The sequence below is a fragment of the Limanda limanda genome, chromosome 1 (assembly GCF_963576545.1).
Source record: "Limanda limanda chromosome 1, fLimLim1.1, whole genome shotgun sequence".
NCBI classification, from domain to species: domain Eukaryota; kingdom Metazoa; phylum Chordata; class Actinopteri; order Pleuronectiformes; family Pleuronectidae; genus Limanda; species Limanda limanda.
Window position 1 is genome coordinate 13,382,774 of NC_083636.1, and position 27,809 is coordinate 13,410,582.

The 27,809-nt window shown below is 43.9% G+C and overlaps 1 protein-coding gene across 1 annotated transcript in view; it reads left to right on the plus strand.

Moving 5' to 3' along the window:
• pdzrn4 (PDZ domain containing ring finger 4) overlaps window positions 1-27,297 on the plus strand; it is a 36,872-nt gene extending 9,575 nt beyond the window's left edge. Inside the window, exons 2-11 of the mRNA XM_061080802.1 lie at window positions 10,998-11,269; window positions 12,216-12,318; window positions 16,868-16,966; window positions 18,702-18,764; window positions 21,140-21,241; window positions 21,420-21,499; window positions 24,046-24,050; window positions 25,028-25,062; window positions 25,574-26,508; window positions 26,682-27,297. Coding sequence (XP_060936785.1) covers window positions 10,998-11,269; window positions 12,216-12,318; window positions 16,868-16,966; window positions 18,702-18,764; window positions 21,140-21,241; window positions 21,420-21,499; window positions 24,046-24,050; window positions 25,028-25,062; window positions 25,574-26,508; window positions 26,682-27,297 — 2,310 coding nt within the window. The remainder of the gene's footprint in view (window positions 1-10,997; window positions 11,270-12,215; window positions 12,319-16,867; window positions 16,967-18,701; window positions 18,765-21,139; window positions 21,242-21,419; window positions 21,500-24,045; window positions 24,051-25,027; window positions 25,063-25,573; window positions 26,509-26,681) is intronic.
• The last annotated feature ends 512 nt before the right edge of the window (window positions 27,298-27,809 follow it).

The window sequence follows — 27,809 nt, forward strand, 5'->3', positions numbered from 1 at the left end:
TTTCGACATTTTCCTGTTCTTGTGAACTCATCTGTCCCAGACAATATCCAGCTGTGTTTTTCATATGTGAAAGATCATAGCACAGTTGAACCAAATCACGTGGTCGAAAGCATTTTCTATTATTCTGGAAAACTAACCTTAGATGTTTCCTTAACAGGGCACAAACTGTGGTCTCAGTGTCGGTATCAAACACTTTTCTGACACCAGCCAATTATCTCAGCTTCCCACCTAATACAAGTTTGTCATCCTAAACTGATGTTACTCTACTTCCATTGCTTCTGGGACACAAACGTACTTTACAGTCCTCATCTGGCCTCCTCATTGAGACTTATGCAGAGAAATTGATTTAACAAGTTAAATCTGTGACACAGCCTGAAAATCACCCAAATGCACTTGTTATTTTCTGACCACACTGGTGGAGGACGTGATGATCCAGTGACTCTGTAGACTTGAGCTTGGCTTCCTGAAAGAGTGACCCACTCTGGACTGAGGCTGCTGGAATGAGGGCTACATTGCAGTACAGAGTCTCTGACTGAAATAACCAGCCATGTATTAAGATTAAAGTATTTTTCACGGCTCCTCTCTCTCCCGCTCACACTTAGCGGAGTGTGAAGTAGTTTTTCTTCCCCACCAAAGGGCAGACTGACAAAGCTCCCGTTATGAATAATGCTAATGGCGGAGGTGCTTCCAGTGAACATAAACATATATCACTTTAAAATGAAGAAAGCTAAGGTCTGGTGGAGAAAAACAGGGAAGCGGAGGGAGGGGGAAAAAGTAAAAGTTCACACTCAAGACCTAATTTTATGCAGAAAGCAGCACATAAATCTTTTATTTTTCCTGCTCCCCCGGCAAAATGTTTTCACTTTCCAGGCTTTAGCATGTTTTGCTAATTATGCCCCTGCATCTCATTCGTTTTTTGCCTTCAACAATTCAGAGCAAGCTTGCGTCCACTGGGGACGCCTCATTTCTGAATGCACGAGTTTTCTTTGTAGGATGAACACTTGATATATGGTGAAACAACTGCAGAATGACTTATTCCTTAATGATTTTTGGTCCCAATGTTCCTCTCTCTCAGTTCTTGTCCTAGTTTGAAGAAAAGAATGTGAACTTGGTCATGTTGTTTCTGTTTCGCCCGTATGAGCATACAAACTGCTCCAAGCAGAGAGAGGTATTGCTAATTTTCCACTGATGTATTTAATCAACAACACTTGTTTATAAATCAAAATATGAATTAAATATGATTCCCTGCTGCTGCTAGATCAACCTCTAAAATAAATAACCATAAATCAACTCAATGTTTACTAAGAAACGCTGCCTGCAGGAAATAAGGTCATTTGTCCTGTTTTTTTTATACGCTATAAATATGGTTTCACCAAGTTGGTTAAGAAAAAGTGAGTATTCTGCTTTTCACCAGTCTAATTAACCTTCATGAGGAAAACACCAAGTTATAAATGTCTTTTGTTACTGTAAGACGTGTCAAACATTTCTTTGGTTCATTATAAAACTGTGGCAGGACTAATAAGAACTTGGCGGGCTGCATCAGTCGAGATAAATAGGGGGAAACACTGCTTTGAAATGGCGAGATAGAGCATTAGCCTGAGCAGAAGCTAAACCTGCCCGTGCTGTTTAATCCCATTTATGAAAACATGCTTTTTAAAGAAAAAGGTATTTGAAAATTAAAACCAACAAGTCTGCCAATTGTACTTTTCTCTGTCAGTGCATTGTTTGTTTTTGTCTTTTGATTGGATTTATTGAGCGAAAGGGGGAAAAAATGGAAATCACTAGTCTTGTTTTATATGAGAAACGAGTGAAGGAGTAGCTGACGCGCTCGGCTGGAGAATGTTTGTTGTTGGTCTTTCCCACATCGAGGAGCGACGCATAACCTCTTTGTGAACTCGGCCGTCTGAATGAATTATGCGGGCGTAATCGGTGACCCCCCGAGAGCCTAATTCAAACGCATTGCTACTAGGTGTCGAGGGGCTGGAGGAAGGGCCGCGCTATTGTTCCGCCCGGCTCAGTGGCTGTTGGTTTTAATGGCAGATGAGAGATTAATGGCGATCTAATGACTGTGGGGAGGACACAGTGCAACGTTAGAGTCCTGCTCCAGCACAAGCCAAGTACATTAGTCAAGATGACGATCTGCATGGACACACACAAATATAGGCAACATGTAAATGGACACGCTTTTGTTCATTTCTAGACACACACAAACTCATTCATATGTAAAGATGGAAATGAAAGTGACAGGAAAGAAGTTTTGCAATCACCCAGCTTCGGAGCACCCCCCCAACTCATCTCATCTCTAAAAAAAACAACTCAGCTAATTCCCAACGTTGCCCCACCTCCCCACCGTGACAAAAGAAAGCCAATTCATGCGTTGGCGTGAGGAGGTACAGAGTGTGGCGGGGGGGGGCCGGTTGCTCACTCGTGGATCGGGGGTAATTGTGATTCGGTCGCCTTGGATGTTGAGGGTAATGAATGTCTTGTTGATGCAGTTTGTCATAACCTGTGCCGTCCGCCGCTGCTTGAGGACACAGGGCCTATTAGTTTAACACAGACACGTTAGCCCCCGCCAATGATGTATGAGCTCATCATGAAGGAGGCATTAGTCATTTTATGAGAAAACGAAGCAGCGTGCCAGGCTAGTCAATGCTGAATACGATTATGGATTGAGCTAGGTGGTGTGAAACGCACCTCTTGACTTGCCATGGGGTTGTTAGCCCGGGACGAGTGTTTTTAATTTGAGTTTTGATTATCTCGTTGATAAAACAGTAGGAGGTTGTTTTTCCCCTTGAAAGTGTCGAGCACGTGCCCTGATGTGTTATGAATACGAAAATGCTCATTTAGTGATTCCACAAAAGCAGAATACAGGACAAATCAAGTATCATTCCAAGGCTCCACCACCAGGAAGTATCTGTATTCATGAAGCTTAATTGAAAAGAAGCCCGCCTTGCATATAGAAGTGCTACAAAGAGCAGGAAATGAGACGGTGCTCAATGCGTGCGCTGACGGATGATAACCTTTTTGATTTCCCCCCACTTACATCAGAAATGGCTGCTTGGAATGACAGTCACAAGTCAGGAGTCTGTGATGTCTGCGTGTCGTACGGCAGGTGGTGGTGTTATAATGCCAGGGTGGTGTGGGGGGGGGATAGACATGTGAGTGCGAGAGGGGAGAAAAACCAATGAGACGCACACATGCAACAAAACAGACAGGTAGGAACAGAAAGTGACGTTGTGTCTGTTTTTCTAAATCGCTTACTGTTTTATTTTTCCAACCCCGGTGATATTGAAATGAAACGTGACAGTGACAGGCGAAATGTGAAAAGACAGGAAGACAAAGACAATATTCCACAGGGAGGAGCGAGCGAGAGAAAAGGACGATTAAGATCAGATCAAAAGTCCGCGGGTCGTTTCAGGCTCGTGCTGCCATATAAGAAGAACTGGAAACATTTAGTCCTGTGGCTTGTTTACAGCAATGATGCCCATCTTAATTTAACAAAGAAAGAAGAGGAAAACATGAGGAAATGTGTCAAGCAGTGTGGGTTGCATTTTCTCTTGGGGGGTTAAATGAGCCATTGAATGCTTAGGGCTCAATGAAAAATACAATGAAAAATGAACACTGGTTGAGTATATTAATAGTAAAATTTAAATTGATATTGATGAAAAGTAGGATGAGAAAATGTTCCTGTTTCATCAGAACTCGACTCGTATTTAGTTTTTAAGAGTTAAATCTTTAGGAAACCAGTTACTGTGATAAAAACGTTATCTGTACAACAATAAATATATAATGATGGGATAACTGGTAAAAGTTGACAGTTAAAAATATCAGATATCATCTAAAATGATCCTGTTGACATCATACTGTGGAACTAAAGATGGACCACGCCTCTACTTCCACCCTCTTCAAAACAAATGAAGCCAAAATATGCTGGACAGTCAGACATACCCAAATATTTGCATATTGGGATCATCTTCAGGCTTTCTGGAAGGGAAGGAGTTCATCTTTGTTTCTGTCCTCCCGGGAGGCACCAGCACATGATCAGCTGCAGAGCAGGAGAGTCCATCTTCTTGAAGGACACTTCAGCTTCGCAGACACTTCATGATGAGGGGCTCGACTGCGGGACACGGCCGGTTGAAGGACAGTCCACCAGCCTGTCGCTCTGAGCAGGCATTATTGAGCAGGGACATGTGGGAAGCACTGGCCTCTGTCAGCGTCGCAAGATCATTTGAAAAGCATTAACTTTAAACGCCGCCTCTGAAGTGAAGATCTAACGGCTAAAAACTGTGAGTGGCCATTCCTAAAGGCGACACAGTGTAATCTGCGGCACACAGATGTAGCTTGATGTGGAAGGGATTGACCTGAGCGGGCTACTTAACGTCCGTCTCGACAGTAGCTATTTAATCCACATTTCATGTTGTCGTGTGGTTTTCCTCGCGCAGAACTAATTGGTTGTTTTTGGGTGTAGTTCAGGCGCCCGTGTCTTTGGAAAAAACTGAGAAGGACACTCATTACAACTTTTGGAAACGGATGTGATCACAGGTGCAGACGAGCAAATATACTCTGACGGGAATGTGTGTAAGAATAAGCGCAGTGAGCAGGATCTCCTTGAACCCGTTGCCATGGCTTATCACAAACACACACACACACGCTCGTGAACACACACTCAGAGCCGCCACAAACACGCATCACTTGCTCTCCCCATCTGATTTGCATTTTTTGTTAACACTCTAATTGCCTCTCATTAAATACCTTGTCACTTTGATTAATTGGTGCAATGCAGAAATGTGAAACAGCAGAGCGTTGCAATGCACGCTGAACGGTCGCTGATTGGAGAAGACAAACAAACCCGGTTAAAAATGCAAAGGAAAGTGCGAAATCTCCACCAATTTTAAAGTCGAGTCAGGGTTTTTTCTCATTCTGAGGTACATCCGATAAAATCTGAATAAGAGGGCCCCAGTCAGGAGAATAATTTGCAGTTAACTGAAACTGATTTCAATTCCAGACTTTACCTTGCATGCACAGGTACTTAGGTGTCCACAGGCAAAGGTGCTCATCCACAACTGCTCCAATGATACTTGGCCACTGCTAGACCATACATGGTTGCTCTTGTCAACAGCAACAAAACATGTCTTCAAGATATGATTCTCACGCTCAGCAAATCATCACTGGCTCAAAATGAATCATATGTTATTATAGTAAATTATATTGTGTATTTTAAGCCACTTTTAGCCACATCTCCAATCTAGTGGGTTCTATCTCCTTTGAAATGGCAGATGTTGTAATTGTACAGTAAGTGATGTTCATGCACAAGGCGCTAAATGGTGTCCCTCCAATCTACGTCTCAGAGCTCCTGTCCCCCCACCACAGAGTCAGGACAATGAGATCATGTGAGCAGAGACTGCTGTCTGTCCCAAGATCGAGGTCTAAGTGTTTTGGGGACGAGCTTTTTCCATCGCTTCCCCAAATCTCTGGAACTCTCTGGAACTCTCTCCCTCCGATCATACGATTCTAACTCCAAAAACTGGTCTCTTTGTCAAATCAAAAGTAAACACAAACTAGCTTCCCGGATTTGCAACTGTGGCTAACTTAATTAAGTAATTTCCCTCTATTCGCTTGGAGGCAATGCCAATTTACTATGTGATGTTTTGGAGAGACAAGACTTTGAAAACTAGAATGTAGAAGGTTTATTTCAACCCCCTCCATTGTTTTGTTAGCTTTCCCTGGTTGCTTGTCACACATGCATCAACAACATTGTGGTATTCTCATCCCACGCAAGCCAAGGGTCAATGTGATTCAGCTGACCGAGCACGGCCCACCAGTTGCACAGCCTGCCACTCAAATTTATGAAACTATCATCTCCTTTGGCTCGGTTGCACCGGGGTGATATTGCGTGTCACAGACTTTTATTATTGAAATGAGACATTTATGACAGCAAGCCCTTGCCACATGAGATTGGCCTCCTGAATCATCTCGAAGCGGCTGAAGGAGGAAGAGAGATGAGATTTGGCAGATTATTGAAGCACGCCACCTGCGCTTCCTCACTCATCACAATATGCAATGAATGTGAAAAACAATCCCACTCGTATTGAGCTGTGGTTCAGAGAAATCACGATCTTGGCAATTGTGGACGACAGCTTGCCGGTGGCGCTGAGAGTCGTGTCTCCTCGGGGTTGGACGGGGTCGACGCTGAATAGACCGAGGGCTCTCTCTCCTCGGTGGCTTATTGTTTCGTGGTCTATTGTGAGGCTATTCAGAGGGAGATACAAGCGTTATTCAGTCAAAGGTGGTTAATGGCAACAACCGCATTGTAGAGCTGTTTCAAGTCTGTTTGGAGCTGATGTAATGTTTGAGGTGTGTGTGTGTGCATGTGTGTGTGTGCGTACTTCCATTTGCTCACAATGACTCCATATCTGTCAGATTTAGCTGTGAGGTTGAGTGGTTTCCATCACGCTCTTATCTCTGAGCAGCAAACCCATCCATTCACCAGCCACACACACACACACACACACACACACACAAATACACATACAAACAAACGCTCGATCTTATCTCTGGGCTTTCCTTATCACTTACTCTTTGTATTCAAAAGTGGAAACAACATATAGCCATCTCAACTGATAAAACCCTGCGACACATTCAAAGGTTGACATGAGCCGAGCGTATTGCAGCCCCCGGGACTGGTGCTGATCGGGTTTCCTCTATGCTGTGCCGCCCTGTCCCGACGCATGTAGCAGCCATTTTCAAACCATGGTCCAGTTGTAACCCCTCATGGTCAGTGATGTGTGTAATTGGTGTATCACAGGGAGCAAAATGTTCCATTAATAGCTGGTGGTAGCCAAGACTTGTTGTTCGCCATGCATGACATTAACAGTCTGTGCAGAGCTATGTCAGCAAGTGACAAGACATATTCATATTCAATAATCCACTTGACGGTTTTGGACACAAAACGTCCAAGTGAACAAAATCGTAATAATTGAGGTTGTGTTCGATGTCGTTGCTCTTCCATCCAGCCAAAACTCAGTAGGCGGCCCAAGTATTTGGTCAACATCTGATGTCTTGACTGTTTTTTTTTTTTGTAGAATATTTTATTTTTCCAAATATTTTCACAATGTAAGAGAACACGCAGAGCATACAGAACACTCTACATTAAACATTACAGAAAATTACATTACAAAATAAAAAAAAATACACACATAGATGAAATAAAACTAATTAAATAAGTTTGGCAAATAATTCCCCCCACCCAAAGAGAAGACAAAAAACAACAAAAAAAGTTGGTGCATAGGATGACACATCACAGAGAAATACTGCAATGACACAGTAAATAATGTAATTCAGAGCTCCAAATAGTAACAGTCATATGGTATCGTTGGTGGTGTTGATGTCTTGACTGTTTAATTAAATAAAAAAGTTACGCTTAATGAATATATTTCTGAGAGAATATGAAAATTTTAATTTGCTGTAACTGGAAAACAGATCTAGAGAGAGAACTATGTAATGAAAGCTACCTCTAGTGAGATAGCCTTGGCTAAACAAATATTTATCAACTTTTTCCAAAGTAGAGGAGTACATAACAAACCAGTTAAATGACACTGTTCAAACCCTTTAGTATTTTAATTTAATACATTATGATGAAGCTAAATAATGACATAACCACTAGCTAAACTAGTCCTGCTTAAAGGCAGCTAGATTGTTAGTCAGCAGAATAACGTCTGGAGTCTAGAACATAGACGATATATTTAAAAGAAAGATGTGAAAATTCACAAAAGTGAAGCAAAAGCATCTTGATCGCCATCTGGTCTGCAGTAAAGGTCATAAATCCTTCCTCCTCCTTGTAAACAGATGGGACATGGATCAATCTGATAGAAGTGTTTATATGTGGGATATTTATTAATCTCTGGATATTGCGAGGATGTGGTAGTCCAGTCTTCAATACAGTCTATGGTCGAGAAGAATAGGTTTTATTTCCTACCTTATAATCAGTCATTTAAATGTGCTAAATTATGAATTAGATATTTTATAGCTACAGAATGGTCCCCTGACATTGTGCATTAAATATGCCTTAAGATAATTTACACTTTAATATATAATTTATATTCATAGAGGTTTTAACAAGCCAAAATGTGTTCGCCCTCTAGCCCTTTCTTCTCAACTGACACAAAGACAGAACACAGGGTAAAGCAACTCAAGGAGTGATAACCGACACACAAAGTGCTGACCACGAGAAATAACATTTTCACAAAAGGCAGTAGATCAATAACTTGTACATACACACAAAGTAAAGCATGCCACTTTGAACCTTGACCTTTAGGAAGTAGTGTTTGGACAGACAAGCAGCGTTGGTTTAGGGCTACTGGGAACCATTTTTATTGGCAATGGTAACCTTTAACTTGAGAGGTATATGACTTTGCTAGATTGTTGGTTCATTACTACCGTCCCCACGGACCACCGTGACCTCAGACTATCGGACTACTTTTAGTGTTCTCGTGGAGCCTTCGTGGGTTGTAGCATGTGATGTAATGAGTTATTACTGTCTCTCTGTCAGCTTGGTCACATGGATTGAGCGATGGGAAAGGGAACTAGTAATAAAAATGGAATTACCGCTCAATAGTGAAGGAATTCGCTCACCTACATGTCTCAGTGCAGATATTGCTCTTGCATGTACTCCTATGCATGTTTTTCCAGATATAGAAAGGAAGATCCCACACTGGGAGTAAATTAAAATGCAATCCCTTTGGAGGAGCAGTCTTTGCAACAGTAAACAATAATAGGAAATAACAAAGTCACAAAGATTAAGAAGAGAATAGGAAATTTAAATGAAATGAATAGAAGTTGTTTGATTATGTCTTACAGGCTCACTTTAGGTTTAAGGCGGGAAACACAACAAATAATTTAACAAAGAAATATGGGATTTAAACAACACAAAGACAAAGTATCATGATTCTGAACACTTATCAATGACCAAGCTTAATTATCTCTCCAACTTATCAGCTCTTCTTTATCTCCTCATTTGCAGTTTGATTATCCATTATACTTTGTAAATTCAGTACAGTACACAATATAGAAAATGTGTGAGGCACAGAAAACACACATGAAACAAGTTCTTTCTGAGCTATTATCCCCAGTCTTTGTCACATCTGCTGGCTATTAATCAGCCCCCAGTTAGCTCATCAACAGGCACATTGAATAGAGGAACAACAGCAGGTAAACACTATGGCAGGTGTACATGCACAATCACGTCCTGCCTTCCAGAGCGTTCACTCTGATTGGAGATTAATGCCTCCATCTGGGCCTCATTACAACTCGGGGAAGTTGCCCTGCACTTTTTCAAAAGATGCACAAACGGGATAGACATTAAAAAAAGAGGTCACCGGTTTGATGAAACCCTCCATTAACTTCCATCACAGCTGCAGATGGCAGTATATGGTGTGAACTAATAGGCAACCAAAGTTTTTAAAGCCTCTCGTCATTCATAAAATGTCAATACATTTAGCAGCGTAATTGTGACGTCCAGGACCCAGTACCGGGAACACAAGATAACCGAGCTGCCATTGAAAATATGTCACGTTGTCATGTCATATGTCACAATGTCCTATTTCATTTCCAATAATGAACCTGACATTAGGCAGATGCTTCCACATTTTAAGCCCTTGACAAACAATCTTGACACTTGACATCCAAAATCAATGCAATTAATCAATTTCACAGTATGACAGACTGAAAATGAACTTGAGCACAGGCGCAGGCTCACAGAGAGCCCGAATTGGGTCAAATGAAGCGACAGTGTCCTAGAAAGTGAGTAAACACAGGTGCAAGAGTGTGTTTTCCCGTTGACAGTTTGCAACTCAGACACACCTATTCTCCAATAATTCTCTCGAAACCCTTCTAAACTGACACATTTTGTGCATGCTGTTTGCTACATCTGATGCTTCCACCATGCATCGTCTACCTCCTGCTACCTTTCCCCCACCTTGAAGCTCATTTGCTTAAATCACCATTATTATTCTATGTCTAATAGGCTTAATGGTTAGATTGCAATGTAAATAATGCATCTGCACTAGACTGAATTGAAAAAGAATATTGGAATAAAACTGAGTGAGATTAAATGAGCCCCATTAAAACATGTTTTTGGCGGAGTTTTTGCTCCTGCAGCAAATGGAGTTCATTATATGGCGTACGTAAATTTAAAAAGTAGCCTCGAGGTCGTTGAAACACATTTGTGAAAAGGTGGTTCGCTGTAAAAATGTCTGCGGGTGCAGGGAAAGTATACAGTGTATTTAAAAAAAAAATCAGGGAATATGTTATGTGCTCACTCAATCAAGAATGACGGCCAAAGTGCAGTAAAAAAAAACGTAGCACTTATTTCATAGTTGCTTTGCTGGGTGGTAAAGCAACAGTTGAGAAATTATACAGTGAATAACAATGTGCTTAGAATCAAGTATGGGAAGTGAAGCCAATGTGAAAATGCCTGTATTCTTTTGAATGGCCAACAGGAGGCGACTTAACTGGATGCAAATGGCAGTGAGTTTCTATATAAGTCAATGAGAAACTGAGTCTCAGTCTTTAGTTTCAAGGCTTCTTTAATACAGTATGATGTTCATTTTGTAAATTGTGGTCCCATTTAGACATGTGACTGACTGGTCCTACCGTCCGATGCGTGCAGGTCGCAGCTATTTGTTGGCATGCAGTGTCCACAGGTTCTTGGTTATGCCCACCCCCATCTCCTCCAAATATGGTTACTTCTGGATTCAAGAAACTAAGTCATGCCAAACTCAAGGCTCTAAAACAGCAGTTCTCAAACCGATGGGTGATTTCACAGTGGGTTGCTACTTGGTGTAAAGGTACTGGATCCAAGGTGTGAATGTGAAAAAGGATGTTCTTGAAAGGAGCATGAATCTGTCACAGAAGAGGACAGTTTGTTCTTGTGCTGACTGAAATTTTGTCCTGGTGAAGCCCAGGGAATCTCAAAATCTCTTTGTTCTCCGTGTCCTCAGGTAAACGGGCGTGACTTCTCTAAGGTCGACCATGACCAGGCGGTGGCGGAGGCCATCAGGCGAGACCCCATCGTTGTCCAGGTTCTTCGGCGAACCCCTAACACAGTTGGGGGGGCGTCCCCACACAACCACGGCGGCATGCCACAGGACGTGTGTGTCATCGACGTTTGCACACAGACGGACATCACCTTCGAGCACATCATGGCACTGGCCAAGCTCCGGCCCGCGACCCCACCCGTCCCTGACATCTGTCCCTTCCTTTTGTCTGACAGGTGAGGGGAAAACACTGTATAACTGTACAACAACGGCACAAAGTGTTAGCCTTTCCTGCATCTTCTGAAAGGTACCTGAGTGTTAATGGCACACACTGAGATGATATGGGCAGGTCGGACAATTCATTTCATGGTAGTTATTAAGCAGTTGTATCACAGTGTGGAAACCTCCAGCAGAGCTAAGTGCTTTGTCCCTGTGATATCATTTTGCGGAGCCAGACTTGCAAGCAATAATTGCTTCTGTGTGATACATCCATTTCCTTTAATGGGAGCTTTGCTGGGCGATTAAAAGCCAATGGGCTGATCGAGCTAGCATTCTGGCGAGACATCCATTCTGTGGCTATTTATAGGTCTTTGCCGGGCAGCAAATGAAATCAATTTGTCCTATAACACTACAAATCTACCAGCGTTGGCCAATGATTATGAAGAGGCAATTATCATGGCAGCAATTTACAGAGGTCACGGCTTTACAGTGGTAATGGGTAAAGTCTGCATTGCTTGTTCAGAGTTCTGTTGCAGAATAGCATGAGCATTGTGAAGAAATACATGCACATGCAGAAGACTGAGAACCCCATCAAAACATCATATTCAAATTGGAACTTTTCAGTCATTAAGCAAATAATTATAGTCTTGTCAATGCTGCAAAAACACGAACAGGCTTTGTCTTGCCAAATTAGCACATTCACCCATGTGTCATGATTCCATCACTGTCGATTAGAGCAATATGGAAAGGTGAAAGAGCGCCTCAGTTGTGAGTGCATGTGTGACGTCGATCGTGACGTGTGGGGGGGGGGGGGGGGTGGAACAGCAAGCTTCTCTACTGGCAATAGAAAAGCATTCACCTGCGTATATACACTAATGTTGAAGGTATAATATAGTATTTCACACACTGGAAACATGCACGAGAGATCAAGCAGTAATGATCTATTTTCTTTTTCTTCTCCAGCTGTCATTCCATCCACACAATGGAGCACGAGTATTATGAATGTCCAGAGTACCTGTCTAACACAACTGCAGGGGTGGAGAGGACGGAAGAGTATGAATACGAGGTACAGCATTGCACTGCACTGATACTAGGACATTATGATGTATTGCTGAGCCTGAAAGTAGTTGAATTGAAGTGTAATTAAAATGTAATGAAATTAGCCTAAAAAATACATTTGTGGCATTTCAAGCAAAACCAGTCTTCATCTGTCGGGTAGCTTTATAGTGATATACACAAATTGCCAGTGAAGGATCAAGCTGTTGAGCACAATACTTGAGAGCACTAGAAATGCTCCTTGGGTTATTTGTGTCTTTCCGTGCTGTTGTAACTAGATTAAAAAGGTTTGAGTCTTTTTTGATGATGCAGTAGACTCCTAGGCCTCCATTGTGTCAGTAATACAAAATCCCAGGAGACCATCCGAGTCCAGCTCACAAGAGCTACGCTGCTCACAAGTCCCATAACAATACAAGAGAAATTGCCTATACCACAATAATACAAGAAAACTGTCCGGCCCTTGTCAGAGAAGTGTACTCTCTTTGGATTGTTTTGTGTAGCGGAGCACAGTCCTTGGGTTTAAAAAGGAAAGGCCATTCTTCATGTAATGGTACCGAAGGGAAAAAAGGCCTCTCTGTTGAATTGCCTGTGTGCTTCACTCTCAGGCAGCGAGTTTCCCTTTCATCATGAACTGTCCTTCAGGAATATTTGGTCTCTTTTGAAATCGTCATCGAGATTGTGAATAGAGAGTGCTCACTACATATCAGTGGGGAAACTAATTAAAAACAGGAGATGATGATATTAGATTAGCTTTAGTGGGAATCCACAAAAACTTTAGATTTATACCAGACAGTCCAGACCATGATCCGAACTAAGGTTCATGCCTTTGTAATATTGCTTACATTTGATCTGGTTATTGAAGTTTCACATTGTAATTTAAGGAACACACTAAAGACTTTTGTATGACATATGTACAACCTGTCACATGGGCTGCATCTACCTGACAGTGATTGGTTTGTAGACTGGTGGTGAGCGTCACTGTGATGTCAATTCAGAGTGGAGTGGTCTGTCCGTTTGAATGGAGAAAATGAATTGACCAGTTCAATCGTTAATATCATTTCCACTGTAATCACTATGGTATTACTACCATCAAAATTAACTTCCTCGTCGTTCAGACATTATGTCATCAGAGGCAAAGCGATCCTGCTCCTCCTCCAGTTCTTCTTCTATTGTTTATTGTCTGTCTCGGCTGAAGATCTGGAATTTTTCTAAATCAGGACCAATAAAGTGGCCACAATTTACAGAGAGGGGACAATTATATGTCCACCCCTAATTCAGTGTCGTAGGTTTAACATCCTGTGGTGAGGTTAGTGTGTATCTGTGTGTGAGTGTGTGTGTGTGTGTGTGTGTGTGGTGTGTTCAGTCAATGCTCTGCACCCACAAGTGTCTCCATTCTAGCTGATGCATCATGCAAGTCAGACGGTGAGTGCACCTCGATGTCACGCTAGGTGACAGTGATGGGTGACGTTTGGTGCTGTCAGTTCTCCCCGACCTGGTTTAATGGGTGCTCCCTGGCTCAGTGAACTGCATTGTGGGTCATTAGGATCCCTCTGCTGCCGTCTGTGGCCCCAACTCCACATCATCTGGAGACTTTCCTGTCGGGGTCGGCGGGGGGGAGAGGGGGAGGAGTGGCTGTGTGTGGTAATAGCAGTATAGTATCAGAACAAGGTCAGATTCAATGTAACAAACCGACATATAAACACACACGCACACACACACAATTCCCACCCCCACCTGCCAGACACACACCACTTACCTCCGTCCATCCATGTGTATCTAACTGGAACACGAACGGCTTTCCTGTCGGATGAAACAGAATGGTGCTGCCATTCCCAGGAACATTACTTCTGACTGCCAGCCTTAGCTTCCCTTCAAACTGATTGTCCACATGGGCGCTCCGGCTGTCATAATACTCTCTCTAGCTCTGCCAAATCTACCGTCCTGCAACGGCAGAAGGTGCACGAGGAAACAAAGTTAGAGAGAAACCAGTTTTATGTTGTTTTATGAGATGCTTTGTTTGTTCAAGTGGAAAAAATAAAGTGCACAGTGGAAATAGACAGACTTTCTTTTTTAAATAACGGTTACTTAAAAACACTGTCATGAATTAGGAGATAATGATGTTCTCTGCAATTTGAACAAATTGTGGGTATTTCTATCTACTTGCCAGGCAATGATGAATGATGGTGGATTTGAATGAAATCTATGTTTGGTCAGTCCCAGTTAATGCAGTGGCAGACAGCAGCCAGAGAGCAGTTTGCCAAATTCTCATTGTTAAGAAATGCCAAAAGATAGAGTGAGATATTGTGATGCCAAATATTGAACAAGAACAAATAATCCTAAACTAATTAAACTGAAACATGAAATGTGGAAAATACAAGGGGGCTGGCAGGGAAAGTTCCAGAAACTGACTCGGGCATTTCCCCATTTTCAGGAAATTCCAATTCAAACTTTGAAGCATGAGTTTTCTCTTAAAAACGGGAAGTCTAAAACGCAAACCAGAATAACCCTGATGACATTGGGGTTAATTTTGGCACAAACCCTGCCAAATAGTTTGTGGTGAGATGACCAGTGGCCATAAAAGCTCTCATCATAGAAGACTGGTTGGCAAGGACCACAGCAGATTTTTTTTAAATCTGAAAGAAGTTTAATTTCCTGACTGTCTGAATTTTCATCACTGTACATTAAACCCACAGAGAAGTGACAGCTGAGAGGACGTCATCGTCCACTGTGTGGAATCATTGAGCCGAGAAACATCAGGCTCTGCAGCAATGTCTTTTGAATGAAACATGAAATAACTGTTATGAACGTATAAGACCAAAAGACACGATGCCACCTATTGGCAGTCCATATTGTAACTCATGTAACATGTGGTTAGTGTATACTGAAAACTATCTCCATAAATTGTCACCACAGGACGATAATCCAATCATCGCTTACGGAGCACTTTCGACAGTTTCGGCGCCCACTGGCTCCGCACATCTGGAGACCACTCAGCAGTGAGCATTACGCCACGATAACTTACGACGGTGATTCACTAAAAACCCAGCGTACCAACCAATGTGTGCTGACATTCAGACGTTAGTACCGTGTGATCTCTGTGTGCACTGCTGGTATTTCCCTGTCAGGGTTCGTACAAATCAGCCGGTGGAGGAGGAGGCTGTGTGTGAGTGTGTGTGTGTGTGTGTGTGTGGTAATGACTGGTGCACTGTGTTGCAATATGACAAACTCCCTATAACACAAACCCCAACCTTTGAAGGTCAGGGCTGTCTGCATAGGGGGTTAAATGCCACAGAAATTAATTACTTCCCCTGTCAATCTCTGATATCGTGGTTTCCCATGACAAAAAAAAGGGGGCTTAATTCTCCCCCAACCCCCAACGTCATCCCTCCGATTATTTATTTTTTCCCTCCCTATGCTACACCCCTCCTTTTCGCGACTTCACAGCGCTTAAATTAATTTGGCAGCATGGGGTTAATAAAGATTGCCGGCAGAGTTATCTTTATGCGATTACCTTTCATACACAGCGGAGATCAAAAGCGGCCAGTTGCAAATCAGGGGGGTAAATTTTAGAAAAATTTGCATCCGTCACGAGCGGCCATCAAAGAGCTGCCGGCTCCGCTGCCGCACGCTGAGCTCAGTGCGACACCAACAGGCTGATATTTCACCGATGAACGCACCACGTGCTCTGCCACTGTGTATGTTTCATATAATATGGTGCCTCTTCACTGTTCTGGGTTCTGAGAGTGCACCTTCCCTCCGCTGGGTTGAATTGTAGTGTAGCAACTCCAAGTCTCACTCTGGGTGAATACGCAGCAGCAGAGTGAGGAGCTGAACCTGGACCGGAAGGGACAAAACCAGTTTAGAACTGAATGCTACCTCGGTCCATGTGTATGTGCTGCACCATTGGCACAAAAGTGAAGCCAAATTTCTCAATCATCCCCTGCTGGCTAGCTGCACTATAGGTCACATCTAATAAACTCCATCCGCTGATCACTACTGCGCAAGATGGCAGCATTTGTATCCATGATTTTTTTGGCTTCAGTGATGTGTATTGGGAAGAATCATCCAAGAGTGGTCCATCTTTAAACACCGTCTATTCACTGTAGAGTCAGGCTGGGTTCTGACAAAAATGTTGAAATGATTCCATCTACTTGTTATAGTACACATGCCGGGCTGGGTTGGTTTTATCTCCAGCTTCGTCGAAATTGTTAGACCCGAACCCTTCATCTTTGATAATCTTTGATTTCAAAATGGTGTTTTACACATTTTAGTTAACTTTTATTCATTATCTTAAAAATCAATATGTGCATGTGGAAAGGTCTCTTTGCCTAAAGCAGTTTTTCTTCCTTAATCATTCCCTTAAAGTGATTAGTAGTATTGACATATTATTGAAGATCAAGTTGGACCTGGTCTCCCATGGGTGGGACCATTTAATTCGTAATTCAGTAATTTAATTTTATGATTTTGAAATCCATCCAATCCACTTGAGACCTCATCTGATCATAAGAGGTGAAACATTACTGGATTTAAACATTGTTTGGTGTGTTTGTGTGTCACAGGAGGTGGAGCTGTGTCGGCAGAACAACCAGGAGAAGCTCGGCCTGACGCTCTGCTACCGGACCGACGAGGAGGAGGACACCAGCATCTATGTCAGCCAGGTACTGGAAAAGAGAGGATGGTTACATTTAACTGAAGAAAAGAACAAGTATCCCTTGATGAAGTCTCAGGCCCCAACAATCAGTTTCTGCTGGTTTAGGAAGTTGTGAAAAGGCGTCCATTAAATCCCATTTTAATTTCCTGTCTTTACATAGTGAAGCAGAAAGAAAGTCAAAGTAAATTAGAGGAGGAGGGAATGAAAATGTTGCCAGTCGAACAAGCCGCTCGTAGCTAAGGAGGAAGTTGGGTTTGAAGTGTGACTCCCGTTCTGCCGTTTGACAGCCCTCTTGTTTTAATTGAAGCTTTTAATTGGTTCTGAGCGACAGCCTCCCTTTTCCCCCCGACCGCAGCATCTTCAATGACACATTACACAGACCCCCGTCTCTGCATAGTACCATACATGCAAAGACGAGATCACTTTTAAAATCTCGTTCGGGGATAAAAATTAACACCCTCGTGCAAAATAGAGACAAAAGTGAATGAATGGTGTAATTTTGAGGGTTTTTAAGCAAGTGAACAGGGGGGGGGGATGTTGAGTCTGAGTGCAGGTGCAGTTTCAATCTCGTCACGGACACAAAGGCGTGAGGGTGTGAAAAGTAAGAGCTGCCATGAGGAGCAGGAAGCAGCCATACGGATATAAACGGCAGAATCACAAAGAGCTGCAGTATATTTGACTTCTCGCAGCCTTTATATAAAATATTACTTATATACGGTATGAACTCAGATTTGTTGTTTTTCTTGAACTGTACAAAGACAACAGCCCCATCTGAGCCCCGTGCAGACCGAAAAAATTGCTATTTCTGTCTATTTTCCCTGATAAAAGGATGGAAATGCTAATTTACCCTCATTAAAATATATGGATACGTAGTATGGCTGCAACTTTGGGAAGTATGGGATTTTTTTTTCCCACTAAGGTTCAATGTAAGGAGAACGAAATTTATCAAATGATTGTTGTGGGTTTGAAGTGTTGTTTTGAGGCTCATATCCACCGGGACGCATTTACAAACATATGAGGTGATGATTCAGTCAACTGGAGCAGAGTCGAGTCTGCGCCATAAACACCAGCGACGTTTTTATGTTTTAAGTTGTTTTGTTTTTTATTGATTCTCTTTCTTCGCTCATGCTCCCTATGTGAAACCCATTCTGTTTCGTAAAATGTAAAAAGATATACATGTAGTCAGTCACCAGCTGCCGAACTCAGGATATCTGAGAATCGCTCCTTTGACTCCAGAGCTGCAGGATCCAGATCTGACACTTTTCAACTATTATTATGAATCATTATTATCTCCATCCGAATGAACTGATTATATCAAACCTTAGTGGAAGGATGCGGTATGGATCCAGAACAGGCGGCGGATGCGAGAAACTTTCCTTTATTCCTCAAGAGTAATTCATGGAGTTTGATGAAAAAAATCTGACATATTTAGGGGACCCAGTGCTTTCCTTGGGAACCTTTGTGTTTCTCTATAATATTGAACGGTCTCAACTTATGAAGTGTCTTTAGATAATGAATGTTGTGATTTAATGCCTTATAAATTAAATAAAATTGATAGATGTTTGCTCTAAGGAAGAACAACCTGTGCCATAGGAGATTGTCAATGATAAAATAAGTGTTCTCTCTTTGTGAAAGCACAAAAGATGTTTTCTTGTTCCCTGATGTGAGAGCAGTGGTGAGAGAGTGATACAGCTTCACACTGACCAGCTTCCCGCATTGATTTCCGTGCTCTTTCTGCGCAGGTGGAGCCAAACAGCATAGCAGCGAGAGACGGGCGCATCAAGGAAGGAGATCGTATTTTACAGGTGTGTAGTTTTATCTCCTCTGTGCCCAAAGTGCACACCCACACACACGTCAGGTTATATTATTAACTCACTCTTTTAAGTCTCAGTGTAACTCACGTCTTAGAGATCAGCCTCATGAGCCAGCAGTAGCGCCCTGTGGTTGTATGTCTCCGCCAACCAGTGCAGTTTCAATCTAACTAAATTTTTTTCAAGGCTCATGTCAGGGGGGTACTCAAATGTAATCAGTTCATCCTTGAGCCAATTTGAGGTGTATTATGATTTTTCTTCAAGAACCTCTTTTTAGAAAATATCCAACCCATATATGTCTGCAGTCCTGCCAAATATATAGTTTGTATAGTTTTTAGTCACTGTTACAACAAGCATTACATCATGTTTAGCACTGCTCTCTGTCTCATTATATAAAAACACCTATAGGGTCAGATTGTACTTGGCTTTATTTATGAATGTCTCGAGGATGCTTTCGCTGCAGCACTGCTCACAGTATAAGGATTAGAAGACTGGCTTCTAATAGAGGCCTGTGGGAGAGACACACATAGACATACACTCTCTGAAATACACACTTTTTGGTTTATATTTTCATTCAGATACCAATTTAATCCTGCCCCCGCTTGACCAGTAAATGAGTTTATTGAAAACACCCTGCACCTCTTCCTGCCTGCCTCCTGATTGGCTGATGTTTATTGCCCTGAAAGTCTATTTAAACCTCCAGAGCCACATGGTCTTCAAGTTGTGTTCACAGCAGCAGTGTGTGAAGAGTCGTTCAGTTCTTTGTTTGCATTTCTGAGTCATGTGGTCTTGCTCTGATGATTTATGCTGTTATAGATGAAGCTAATTATCTTTTGGCAAGACATTTAAAAAACAAAGCCTTGGACTCTAGGCTGTGTTCAAAATCACTCATTCACTCCTTACCCACTTTATTTCCATGTAGCAGACTATCTTCTATTGAGTCACATCTGAGGCTTTCTATTAATTTCTTCCTTCTTCATGATGATCATCACTGTTTTTCATGATGCATTCATTGGTATAACTACCAAAATAACACTTAACATGGGGAAACAACAAAGAAAACTCAGAGAGAACCACATGTGAGGGATACCTCTCCCAGGACACACAGACGTGCAATAGATGCCACTTGTAACTGAGAAAATCAACAAAATAAAAGTTTAATTTACAACAATGATTAGATGAAACTGTTTATAACATATGGAAAAGTGAGTCAGTGTCAATTATACATTAAAATGTCTGATAGAGATGAAGGGAGTAGAAATGACAGAAGAATTGAGGAGTTATTGTCAGTCATGGTGGAGTATTTATAGATCAAGCAAATAGTTCAGAACATATCCTGCAAATGAAACTCCAGTCTGAACATCTTTCCGCCTCAAAATATTTTATATAGCATTTTGTGTGTGACTCATTTTTGATACTTCCATGTAGTCCACTGTTTTCCTGTGGTGGAGTATGTGAACTTTGTGTTATCTCCGATTGAGCATTGCAGTTTTGCACTTACCAGGAACTATGATTGCTTAATATGACGGCAGTTTTCATCATCAAATTATGTACCAGCTTGTTTGTTCACTTAGGCAGAAAAAAGAAACCAAATTCTGAAGCTATGATTCACTCATGGAAATAAAGCCACCATTATTGCCACTTACATGTTCTTCACCCTATGCTGCCATTTTTATAACTTCAAAACCCATTGGTGGTCTGTCCACTCCCACTATGTAGGCAAGATGCCAACTTTTTCACTGCTTAGGGTGGACCATCTGAGTACTCATAGTGCACTGCATGTTCCCATTATTGTAAGGGGTGAATACTCTTCTGTGAGTATCAGAAGAACATGAATGGAGACAATGTTAGTGTACGTCCGTTCTCTCTCTGTAGTGTCTCTGTTTTCCAGTAGTATGAGTAAAGCTAGGGGCCCCTTGTACTCCTGGCCCTATTATCTCCATCTGACAGCCCCATTACTCTCGTGTAGAAAAGATGAATGCCACCTGTCAAACAACAGTTAATTGTGTGTCTAGATGTGTAGTGAGAGCGGACTTGCGTGAGGTCAAACTCGTACGCACACGCTATTGACTCCCCTCACTAAGCGTGCAGCTTGCCCATTTCTCTCCTGGCAGATGCAGGAAGTTGGAGGAGGTAATGGGAGACAGGAGGGAAAAAGGATGTATGGTGAAGTGTAGAGAGAAACTAATGGAGGGAGAGAGAGAGGGTAAAAGGTGCCTCACAAAAATAGGAGAAATTGTTTTATTACACTCATCTTTTCCTTCATGACAGTTGCATGGATAAAATTACAGACTGTCGTTTCTTGGGTATGTCGTCAGGACTTTCTGCAAGTTCTCTTCCCTAAACGTGAACTTGTTTTTGACGTGCAGATAAATGGCTGTGAGGTGCAAGACAGAGAGAAAGCCGTGGCCATGTTATCAAACGAAGAAGCAAGAAGCATCGTGCTGCTGGTGACGAGACCAGAAATCCAGGTGAACACACAGCACACCTACACGGGCTCCCTGCCCTCTCCTGACAACCTATGTCATGTCAAATAAGAAGCTTCCTGCCTTCCGAACTGTCAGTGCATTGTCTGAGGTTTCAGCTCCACACAATCATGTGCAGCGAGAGAGACAGATTTCTGACAAGATGTTGTGATTTCAGCTGGAGGAGGAGGAGGTATGGCTGGATGACGAGCAGCAGGAGCTGGTGGAGGAGCTTAAGATGGAGATTCTGGAGGAGAGGAGGAAGCAGAAGGAGCATAGATTTGACAGAGGGGATGAGGTGAGTGTCAGTGCTGAGAGAAATGAATCAAAATAAGGCTGGAAAGTATCTAGGAAAGAAAAGACGGGTAGAGGGGTGATAGGGGAGGAGGAGGGACAAACTCATACTTTGCAGCTATGCTATGGTAAAAGTTAGGAAAAGATCATGGCTATGGCATTAAACTACGATATTGTTATAGTTCATGATAGGCAACCAAGGCACTAGGTTGCAGTACCAGAGGATATCATAGGGGGCAGTGTAACCGATAGTTCAAGCAACACAACCACAGCACATAATGAAGAAAGTTCGATCAATGGCAGAACAGCTGCTTTTGCATCTTAAGAGGTATCATAATAATAATACATTTTATTTCACAGCGCCTTTCATGTCACTCAAGGACGCTTTACAATTTAAAACAGGAGCAAACAAATAACAAAACAATTAAAATTAAAAGTGCAAGTAAAAACAGCATGGCAACTACAGTGAGAATGCAATCCTGAAAAGGTGGGTTTTGAGAGAGGATTTGAACTGAGGGAAGGAGTCAATGTTTCGGATGTCAGGTGGGAGTGAGTTCCAGAGTTTGGGAGCAGAGCGGCTGAAAGCTCTGCTCCCCATGGTGGTAAGCCGGGCAGAGGGGACAGTTAGATGGATGGAAGAGGAGGATCTGAGGGAGCGGGTGGAGGTGGCAGTGTGAAGGAGGTCAGACAGGTAGGGAGGGGCAAGGTTGTGGATGGCTTTAAAGGTATGAAGAAGAATTTTAAAGTTGATACGGAAGTGAATTGGAAGCCAGTGGAGTTGCTGTAGGATGGGGGTGATGTGGTGGAACGAGGGGGTGAGGGAGATGATACGGGCAGCTGAGTTCTGGACCAGTTGGAGTTTATGGAGGGATTTCTGGGGGAGACCAAAGAGGAGAGAATTACAGTAATCGATACGGGAGGTGACAAGGCTATGTACAAGAATAGAGGTGGTATGGGGGGTGAGGGAGGGACGGAGGCGATTTATGTTACGGAGATGGAAGTAGGCGGTGCGGGTGGTGATGTTGATATGAGATTTGAAGGAGAGCGAGCCATCGACGATGACACCCAGACTCTTTACCTGGGGGGAGGGGGAAACTATGGAGCTGTCAATTGAGAGGGAAAAACTGTCAACTTTGAGTAGAGTAGATTTAGTACCGACTAAAAGGATTTCGGTTTTATCACTGTTAAGTTTGAGGAAGTTTGAGGTGAACCAGGTATGAAGTGCAGAAAGGCAATCTGTCAAGGAAGAATGGAGTTGGGTTTGGTGGAGAGGTAGAGCTGGGTGTCATCCGCGTAGCAGTGAAAAAGAATATTGAATTTACGGAAAATAAGGCCAAGGGGAAGGAGGTAAGTAATGAAAAGGAGGGGACCCAGGACAGAGGAGACAGGGGACGGTTGGGAACGGAAGGATTTGAGTTGGATGAACTGAGTGCGGTCTGAGAGATAGGAGTGGAACCAGTCAAGGGGGATGCCAGTGATGCCGATGGAGGATAATCTGTTGAGGAGGATGGTGTGGGAGATTGTGTCGAAGGCCGCACTCAGGTCAAGGAGGATGAGGATGTATAGTAAACCGGAATCAGCTGCAATAAGGAGGTCGTTGGTGATTTTCAGAAGGGCCGTTTCAGTGCTATTGCGGGGACGGAAACCAGATTGGAACTGTTCATATAAACTGTTTTGAGATAGATGGGAATGGAGTTGAGAAGCAACGATTTTCTCAAGTATTTTGGAGATGAAAGATAGGTTGGAGATGGGGCGGAGGTTATTAAAGTTGTTGGGATCTGAACCAGGTTTTTTGAGGATTGGGGAGACAGCAGCCGTTTTGAGGGGTGCGGGAAATGAACCAGTAGTGAGAGAGGAGTGGATGATAGCAGCAATAAGAGGGAGCAGTGAGGGGAGGCAGGATATGACCAGGGCAGTAGGTAGGGGATCTAACTGGCATGTGGATGGTTTTGATTTACAGATGAGATCAGAGATAGCAGAGGGATCAGGGAGATAGAAAGAGGAAAATGGCAAACTGTAGGGGAGAGGTTCGGAGGAGGGGGCAAGTGAGGGAGTGGGGCTCAAGTGCTGGTGAATTTTTTTAACTTTCTGATTAAAAAACTGAAGAAGGGAGTCACACGTGTCCGAAGAGTACAGGTGGGGGGGTAGGAGATCTGGGGGTTGAAGGATTTTGTAGAGGAGTGAAAAGAGTGCCTTGGAGTTGCCATGGTTGGAACAAATAAGACTGGAATAATAAGAGGATTTGGCAGAAGCGATAGAGTCCTTATACTGTAAGATATGATTTTTGTACATGTCATGGTGGACAGTGAGACCAGTCTTTTTGTGGAGACGCTCAAGTTGACGTCCATTGGACTTGATGGAACGGAGTTCAGGGGTGAACCAAGGGGCAGAATGGGAGAATGAGACAGACCGAGTTTTAACAGGAGCGAGGAAGTTGAGAATGGTAGTGAGCGAGGTATTGTAGTGGAGAACCAGTTCATCAGGGGAGGAGGAGTAGTCCGGGTCCGGTATAGAAGCGATGGTGGAGGATAGGGTGTGAAGATTTATGGCCTTGATATTACGGAATGAGATGAGACGTGGTGGCTTGGTCATGGAGAGGCGGAGTGTGACATTGAATGAAAGGAGGAAGTGGTCAGTGATGGGGAGTGGATCAGCTGTGCAGTTGGAGGGAGTGAGACCAGAGCAACATATTAAGTCCAGTGTGTGACCTTTGATGTGGGTAGGGAAATCAGTGAAAATGCGGTAACCAGAGCTCTCAAGGCAAGATGAGAAGTCACAGGTGAGGTGGAGAGTGGTGTTGTCCAGGTGGATGTTGAAATCGCCCAGCATAATCACATTAGGGGAGAGAGTGGAGAGATGGGCGAGTAGAGCAGCAATGTCATTTAAAAACTCAGAGTGGGGCCGAGGTGGACGGTAAACGGTGGCCACAATGGTGGGAGTAGGGCCAGGTAGTTTACAGGCAATGCACTCAAATGAGCTGGATGCAGGGACAGAGACGGGAATCACTTTCCAAATCTCGCGGTGAATTATCGCGAGACCTCCGCCGCGACCTGAGCCACGGGGTTGCGAGATGTAAACAAACCCAGGAGGGGTAGCGTCGTTGAGTTGCGAAAAGTAATTTGGCTGCTGCCACGTCTCTGTCAAACAGAAAAAGTCATACTTGCGGTCGGTGAAGTAGTCCTGGACAATATGGCCTTTGCTCGTGAGTGAGCGGATGTTCAGAAGCCCGAAGTTGATGGTGGAGTTGTCATTATGGACAGTAGTGCTAGCCGACCTGGGTAGGCTGGCTAGCAAGCTGGGATCAACCCGGCGGCAGCTGGTGCTTCTCGGAGGGCGACGAGTGGAGGACCAGAAGGATTTTATTGGTTTGGAGTTGTCCGTATGGAAGTTCCGGCGGGAGCCACGGTGAATGTATTTTCGGCGGTGCAGGAGAATGACATCCCGAGGGCGCAGCACCGCAGGCGGAGGCTCAAACAGGTGGGAACGGAGCCGGAGGAGCTCGGCAGCCGAGTACTGGAGAAGACCAGCCACGGGTCGGTGGACTATCGACAATGTATTCCAGGCGAGTGCCGACGAAAGTATAAACTTGGCGGACAACATTTTTAACCGAGAAGCCAGATGAGCTTACTAAACACAATAAAACAATAAGAACAGCCGGTGAGTAGCGGCAGCAAGACGCGCCAGCGTGCACACACTATCATAGCCTCCTCCACTTGTTTTTAATTGTTAGAAACTCTTAACTCTGCGCTGCCCTCAAGTGGATGTATAGCTTAACAGCCATGCCAAAGTAAAGGGTGATGGAAGTATTTGGTTAGTGACGTTTACATGGTTTGACATCGTAACTCTTTTCATATGTAGAGGCAGTAAAACAAGCCATTATGGCGTGGATGTAATGTATGAGGTGCAGGATTGCCCAACATGAATATAGTTTGTAGATACTTAATTGAAACTTGTCCAATCACAAAGCATAATGTGACCAATCACGTACAGCAAGAAAAATAGTGCAAGTGAAGGACTCTGTTTTTATATTTCTTCTCATGCCAGCACCAAGCTGAAGAGGAGATGACAACAGACACAGCTACGTGTTCCTCCAATAATCAAGACAGCGGCTTTGGACGCAGTACAGACAGTCCAGAGCACCAACCCTTGCTTGCCAGACTACACAGGAGGAGCCCGGCCCATTGCCTGAGGGACCGATGGCAGGCAGAGCATCCGCACACCAGACATGGGAGTGGACAGGACACCCAGAGTCAACGGATCATGTCCAAACGTCAAGGCCAAGAAGGGGTTCTCAGTATTCGCAATAGTGGAGGTGGGGTGATAGGATTAGAGAATCGATTCCAGCAACTTCTGGAGCTCAAGTGTCAAATCCGGAACGGAGGCGAGTGTGGGGTGTACTCTATTCGACACAGTATAGAGTGTAGCGTCACTGAGCAGGGAGTAGAGGAAGCAGACGGTGGGGACAGTGAGGGAGGCGGGGGAGGTGTGGAGCATGAGTTGAGGATGCTGAATGACGAACTACGTAGTCTTGAGCTGGAGTGCCAGAACATCATGCAGGCGCATCAACTCCGTCAGACACACAAGCTGGACCCCTCACAGCCGGCGCCCTGCTCACCGGGATGGAGCCCCAAAGACACGCACAAGCGGCACGGCAGGCTGGCCGACATCCATGAACACCCGGAGAGGTCGGACAGCGATAAGCTAAGGGAGAAGGACAGCTCCAGTGCCTACAACACAGCTGAGAGTGCACGGTCAACACCGCTAGGTATGGAGAGGTCTCCTGACCACTCGCTTCAGAGACACATCAGCATCACCAACCAGAAAAACCTCAGACTAGCCTCCTCCACATCCTCAAGCCCCATCCCTATCCCAAAACCCCACAGCACCCCCAGTCATAGCAGAGCGGCAGACCAAGGCCTGGTAATATCCAGCAGTCCCGACCAGAGCAACCCCTCCAGGTCTGAGTCCGACCCTGCCATGCCTGCAGATGATGAGAGGTGTGAGAAGAAAGGGAGGACCAGAGAGTCGAGGAGAGCGCTTCCCTATGGGTGTGCATACCAAACAACCCCCCATCAAGGCCAAGGAGGATCCAGGCAACTCCAGGTTTGTATAACGAAGATGGGATGTTTCAATCATTTGCCCTCGGGTAAAGCTCTTGTTATGACCGCTCTTATTTTTTTCTCTCTGTGTTGCAGAGCTACATGCATCTGCTCCAACAGCACTCAACCCTGGAGTACTCCCAGAGCCAGCTGAGTCTGCTCAGCGTTTGTAGAGATAATGTGCACCGGAGTGGACGCCCTGGGGAGCCCCGTCTGGAGTGGAAGGTCAAAGTCCGCGCTGACGGCACGCGCTACGTGGCCCGGAGGCCTGCACGCGACCGCATCCTGAGGGAGCGGGCGCTGAGGATCCGAGAGGAGAGGAGCGGAGGCATGACCACGGACGATGATGCCATGAGCGAGATGAAGATGGGCCGCTATTGGAGCAAAGAGGAGAGGAAGCAGCACTTGGCGCGGGCCAGGGAGCAGAGGAAAAGGAGGGAGTTCATGCAAAAGAGCCGCTTGGAGTGTCTTAAAGAGGGGCCGGCCAGCGGAGCCGAGGGCAGGAAAGAGATCAATATCTTAGAGCTCAGTCACAAAAAGATGATGAAGAAACGAAACAAAAAGATTCTCGACAACTGGATGACGATCCAGGAGTTGATGAGCCACGGGGCCCGAGTCCCTGAGGGATCAAAAGTACACAACGCCTTCCTGTCTGTCACAACTGTCTAAGACTTTAAGGGACACAGTACTGCATAATAAGCACTGGACACTTGAATATCAGGTGGCCTGAATTTCAGGAGCTACCGATCTGTTTTATATGTGTCAGTTTGTGAAATTAAATTATTCCGTCAATGCTCAAAACTTCTGTAGCATTCCTGGAGCCACTTTTTAACTATCACTATAATTATGTTTGAACTGTGATCGAACATTAAGAGATATCAGCCTTTAAAAAAACAACTTTTTACACTGGACTTTTGATAAACTCCGGCTTCTGATAGCACATGAGTTTTGTAGCACGTTGGCCCGAACCAAACAGGAACCAACACATTGACTTCATGTATGTATTGTGTATTCATACCCTCCATTGTTCAGTGTCATTACACATGAAGCGACTTCACTTGCCTCGTTCAAAGTGGCATTTTTTTTATAATGGGGAAGAATACGATATTTTTAACACTTTGTAAATTCAGTAACTTTTTGTAAGGACATTTTTTACACTGAATGTCAATGTACTGTAAACA